The sequence below is a fragment of the Entamoeba nuttalli genome, assembly GCF_000257125.1.
Source record: "Entamoeba nuttalli P19 unplaced genomic scaffold asmbl_2966, whole genome shotgun sequence".
Taxonomy (NCBI): Eukaryota; Evosea; order Mastigamoebida; family Endamoebidae; genus Entamoeba; species Entamoeba nuttalli.
Genome location: NW_008575735.1, coordinates 1 through 5,724, shown reverse-complemented (window position 1 = coordinate 5,724; position 5,724 = coordinate 1). Strand labels below are relative to the sequence as shown.

General features: G+C 26.5%; 4 protein-coding genes across 4 annotated transcripts; 2 read left to right on the top strand and 2 right to left on the bottom strand.

Annotated features, from left to right (window-relative positions):
• Positions 1–340: 340 nt before the first annotated feature.
• ENU1_049870 (Rap/ran-GAP protein) lies at positions 341–2,353 on the top strand (the record flags this gene model as incomplete). Its single annotated transcript, XM_008857829.1, has 1 exon — positions 341–2,353. One exon carries the CDS (start codon positions 341–343, stop codon positions 2,351–2,353), a length of 2,013 nt encoding a protein of 670 aa, XP_008856051.1.
• Positions 2,354–2,467: 114 nt separating this feature from the next.
• On the top strand, positions 2,468–3,940 carry ENU1_049860 (hypothetical protein; the record flags this gene model as incomplete). Its single annotated transcript, XM_008857828.1, has 1 exon — positions 2,468–3,940. One exon carries the CDS (start codon positions 2,468–2,470, stop codon positions 3,938–3,940), a length of 1,473 nt encoding a protein of 490 aa, XP_008856050.1.
• A 43-nt stretch (positions 3,941–3,983) lies between these two features.
• Positions 3,984–4,619, bottom strand: ENU1_049850 (hypothetical protein; the record flags this gene model as incomplete). The annotated part of the gene is made up of 2 exons (XM_008857827.1): positions 3,984–4,333; positions 4,382–4,619. 2 exons carry the CDS (start codon positions 4,617–4,619, stop codon positions 3,984–3,986), a joined length of 588 nt encoding a protein of 195 aa, XP_008856049.1.
• An 83-nt stretch (positions 4,620–4,702) lies between these two features.
• Positions 4,703–5,689, bottom strand: ENU1_049840 (hypothetical protein; the record flags this gene model as incomplete). Its single annotated transcript, XM_008857826.1, has 1 exon — positions 4,703–5,689. The coding sequence occupies one exon, from the start codon at positions 5,687–5,689 to the stop codon at positions 4,703–4,705; it is 987 nt and encodes a 328-aa protein (XP_008856048.1).
• Between the last annotated feature and the right edge of the window lie 35 nt (positions 5,690–5,724).

The following is a 5,724-nucleotide window of genomic DNA, read 5'->3' as shown; positions in this document are numbered from 1 at the left end:
TCATAACCAAATAATAACTTGGAGAGTCAAAACATGATGTATATTAATGTTTGTGTGGTGTTTCAGATGTTCCACCTTCAATGTATAAATAACAACTAAGAAAATAAATAACAAAAAATAAATGAATGAATCTTTAGATTAGAATTGAGAAAGAGATGATAAATTAATTCTTCATTCAAAAACAAATTTGTTTAAATTTAAACAAGTTAATGAAATACTTAAATCAAGAAAATTCCTCTTCAATAAAAAATACATCAATTATACTTTTTTTGTAGAATTGAAATAACACTAAAATGATAAATAAAAAAACAAAAAAATCAATTTAAGAAAAATACAACCAATGCAAGACTCTCTTGTAACAATAGCTATCAATATCTTTTCAGCTAGAAATTTACCAAAAGCAGACCCAACTGGATTATCTGATCCTTATGTTATTTTAACTTATACATCATTAAAAGAAGGAGAATTAATAAAGAAAAGAAAAAAAACTGAAACAATTAAAGAATCACTTTCACCAACATGGAATAATTCATTTGTATTAAAAAATGTAGCTCCAGAAAGTATTTTAACATTTAATTGTTTTGATTGGGACAATGCTTTTAAATTTAGTTCTGATGATTTTCTTGGTAAATTTAAAATTATGGTAGAAAGAATACCAATTAATAAAAAAGTTGTATGGAGAGTTCCATTAATGGATAATATGAAGTCTGCTGGTGATTTAATGTTTTGTACATACGCAATTCCATCTACTTCATTTATACAAACACAAAAAAAAATGTTATTAGGAAATGTTATTTTAACCGTTGAAGAAATGGATACTCCATTATATGTTTGTAGATATCAAAACCGACTTGATGTTAATATCCAAAAAACTAAAGGGTTCATTAATGAAAAAGAAAAAATACCAGTTTATGCACAAGCTTCAGTTGGAAAACAAATTCTTGAAACTACAGTTTGGAAAAAGAAAGGAGATCCTTTTTGGAATAGTACTTTTTCATTTTCATTTAAAAACGCTAATAATATTAATATTCAAATTAAAGATTGGAAAATGGTTAGAACTAAAACTACACTAGGTTCAGTTACTGTTAATTTGTTTGATATTCCTGATAATCAATTGGTAACTAAAGAATTACCAATTAAAGGAGGAAATGGAACATTATGTTGTTCTTTCTATATTACAAAATATCAAATGATTGATAAAATATTACCAATAGAATGTGAAATTGAAGATGATGGAGATGATTGGTGTAAACAAAATATTCAACCATTTGAGTCATTTACTGATGAATGTAATCCAAAAGGAATTATTGATTCTAAATGCAAAGAAGGATATCATTTTGAATTAAGTAAAGATGATATTGGTTCTTTACTCAATGAAGATGTTCCAATCTTTAATGAGAATTATTTTGAAAAACCCATTGAAGAAGGAATTATTGCAAGTGTTAATAAACGAGCATTTTATAATACAGTAAAAACTTCAATTGGTCCAATACTTATTGTTGTAGGAGATGAAGTTGGTGGTTTAAAAAAAGCAGTTGTTATTTCTCAGTTTGGAACAGTGAAAACATATGTTAAAGATATACGAGATATAGACAGTGAAATAATGAATGTATATGGATTGAAAAAAGAACAAGTTAAAATGAAAGAGTGTGGAAAAGAGATTTGGTCAAAACTAATTGAATATGAATCAAGAAATAGACGTCCTGCTTATAAATTTGGATTAGTTGTTGCTACTCAAGGTCAGAAATTTGAACAAGAATTTTTATCTAATACTACCACCTCTCCTCTTTGTCAAGAATTCTTTAATTTAATAGGTAAAACAATTGCTCTTAAAGGTTATAATGGATATAGAGGTGGATTGGATGTTCAGAATAATACAACAGGAATATATTCAATTGTTTCTTCTTTCAAAGGAATTGATATTATGTTTCATGTATCTACAATGTTACAACATGAAGCAAATGATGAACAACATTTAGCTAAAAAACGTCATATTGGTAATGATGTTTGTGTAATTATCTTTAAAGAAACTAACAATAAAAAGGATGATGAAATTGATTTAAATTCATTTATTACTCAATTTAATCATGTCTTTATTATTGTTTCTCCTGTAGTTATAAAAGGTGTTCCTTTATATCGAGTTTGTGTTTGTTGTAAATCTGCTGTTCAAGGTTTTCTTCCACATTTTCCACCAGAAAAGTATTTCCCAAGAGATCGTTCATTTGTTGATTGGTTATTATGTAAAACGATTAATGGAGAACGTGCATCTCTTGAATCACCTCAATTCATTAAGTCTCAAAGAGTTGCACAAAAAGGATTATTAGAGGTGATAATTTCAAATATAATGAATTGATAAATAAATAATCAACAATGAATCATTTATTTTCTTTCTTTTTTCTTTTATAAACAAAAACCCTTTTTTTAAACTTTTTAAAGAAAAAGAAGTCAAATAAATAAAAATTAATTAATGTCATTGCTTGGACAATTACTTGATTTATATTGTCAAGGGAAGTTATGTATTTATTGTGTTGCAAGATTTTCATTTAGAATAGGAGAACGATATTACTCACAAAATATGGAAGATATTATAAATAATTTGTTTCAGGCAGAAAAAAGAGATGTTGTTCATCCAAAGACTAATTGTGTTATTTGTTTTAATATGTCTATTTATTTTCAAAGTGATGAAATAGTTGAACGAATACATGAAGCATTAAAAGAATCAGGACATATTTATGAAGGAACATTTTATATTAATACATCATTTCCACAAGCTATTTTTGTTAGAGAAATGGCGTTATGCAGATATATAACAAGAACATTTCCATCAAAAAACTATTCTCCTTTTAGGTTAAAAGATACATTAAGATTTATTTTAATGAGTAAAATTAAAGACTGGAAATGTGAATTGGAATCACCATTAAAATTAACAATTGAATTTACCCATCAACAATTAAGAGAAGATGGTGATAAACTTATTGAAATATCAGTTGGAAAAAAGAGAAAAAGAATGGAAACATTAACATCAACAATAGCAATGAATATTATTGAAAATATCCCTTTAAAAATATTTGAAGAATCATTTACTATTCCACCTACTAGAAATGAAGAAGATCCAGGAACATATAAGTTTATATTTGAAAGAGATTATATTTATGTTGGTGGAAGATATAGAAAATATTCAAGACAATTAAGTCAATCACAATGGGTTATTCAAGGAAAAGAAATGCATGAACATTCAATTACAAAAGAAATAGGAGAAGTATTAAAGAAATATTTTGAATGTGATGAATATTTTATGATTGCATCTGGAAGAGAAGATGTTGATGTTAGAATGTTAGGAAATGGAAGACCATTTGTTTTTGAATTACATAATCCAAGAAAAGTTACATTACCAATAGAGTTATATGCTCAAATACAAGAAGAAATTAATAAATCACCAGCAATTCAAGTAATGCATCTTCAACCAATAGAAACTAAAGATGTTGATATAATTAAAAAAGGAGAAAGAGAAAAAAGAAAAAGATATTTAGCATTAATATGGGCAGAATCAATGAAAGAATTAAAAATAAAAGATTTATTAATTCAGCAAAAAACACCTATTAGAGTATTACATAGAAGATCATTATTAACAAGAGAAAGAATGATATATTCATTAGAATTACATCCAATTGATGGACATTTTGGATTATTAGAATTAGAAACACAAGCAGGTACTTATATTAAAGAATTTGTACATGGAGACTTAGGTAGAACAACACCAAATATTATAGAATTATTAGGGTGTAATGCAGATATATTATCATTAGATGTTGTTGAAGTTTTACTTGATTTTCCAAAAGAATGTAGACCAGAAAAATTAAGACCTGTTACATTTGATATTCCACCATTTATTACATTAAATGAACAACAAAAACAAAAGTGTAAAGAAATTATTAATTAAATTCACGTTATCTCTTTTTTTTTAAATAAGTTATTTTGGTTAATTAAGAAATAAAAACTCGTTTTTGGATAGGAGGAGAAGAGAAAGAAACATTAATAAATCCTGCAAGAAGAAGAATTAATGAAGAAAAGAAACTACACCAAAATCCCCATGAAACTTCAACCAATGATCCACTTGTTGCTTCAGTTAATTTTTGTGTATCTTTAAAGAATATGAACATAAAGATATTTAATGAAACAAAATTAATAAAGAATGATAAAATACTTAAATATTTTAAATTTTGTGGAAGAACAAAACAAATACATTTACGTTTATTCATTTGAGAACAATCAAATAGAATTGAAATGATAGTAATAATTAATGTAATAAATAATAAAACACTTGTTGTATAATCTAATTGTTGTGAATATTTATTTAAAATATTTATTTAAAATATCAAACTAGCAACTTGAAAAACCGTATCATCCCAAACATGTGTTTTAACACATGAATGTTGTAATGAAATACCATTAAGTGGTGGAAAAATTGAATTACACATTGCTTCTTCTTTGAGATAATCTTTATTTTCAACCCATGGTAAGAAGAAAGAAAGTGTATTAAGGACAAATGCAACTATTGAAAAACAAGCACAAAGAAGAGCAACTAAATTGTACCTTGTTATAACAGAGAATAGACCCATTGCTTCTTTCTAATTTATTAGTTTTCTTTTTTTTTGTTATTAATATTTTTAGTTTTTAAAAGAATAAAAAAAAATAGAAAGAATCAGTTAAATGGATATTTAAAATCAGGATTTGGAATAAATAAATCATTATCAAACATAAATGAAATTTGATGACTTTTTAACCATTCATCAATTTCTGCTTTTTGGTTCGTAGAAGATATTTTATCGTGAAGGTTCTCATTTGATAAAATGACAGCATGTTTTGACATGGCATATTCAATGCTATAATTACTTGTAGAAATATTTGTTGATGTAACTATTTTTTTTTTAATTAGTTTATTTAAGCTTTTATTTGGGGGAGTTGTGTTTTGTTTCTTAAGAGTTTGTAAGACTCTTGAATCAATAATGGTTGTCACCTCATAATTTTTCTTCTCATAATAATCAATGGCATTAAGAAGAAGAGTAACTTCAAAGGTATTTCCATGGCTATTATAATAAGCAACATCAGCACCATCAATAACAATTCGTTTTCTTAAATCGTCAGTAAGTATCACTCCAACAGCACTTAAGGGAAATGCCATTTCTTGGACTCCATTCTCAACAATTAATCCATCAATCATATGATCTCCACATTTACATTTAATTGGCTTAGGTAAAACACCAATACAATAGATTAATCCACCATTAGTACTTGGACAAACAACAGTTGTTGATTGAAGAACAGCTTCTTCATCATATACTACATGTCTATATTCTTCTGGGCTAAGTTCTCCCTCATCACCATTTGGTTTTCTTGGAACACTTGATAATTTACCTATTTTTGATGCAGGTAATGTTTTACGAGATGTTTTTGTGTCGGTGTGATAAAACTTAATTGTCCAAAATACTGAGTTGTGTTCATAACCATAATTGAATGGACATCGATTTTCTTGTTTCATTGAATCAACATACCCATATGAAAATCCACCTTTTGTTCGTGGAACAATTACAAGCTCTTCACGTTGAAAGGAATGTGAAATGTCAAATATAATTCTTAAGTAATCATTGTCATCAATCTCATCAGTAATCAAATGATGAAGTGCTTTCATATTACCTGTTTTTAAGTTTTTTCTTTGGTTTTTTT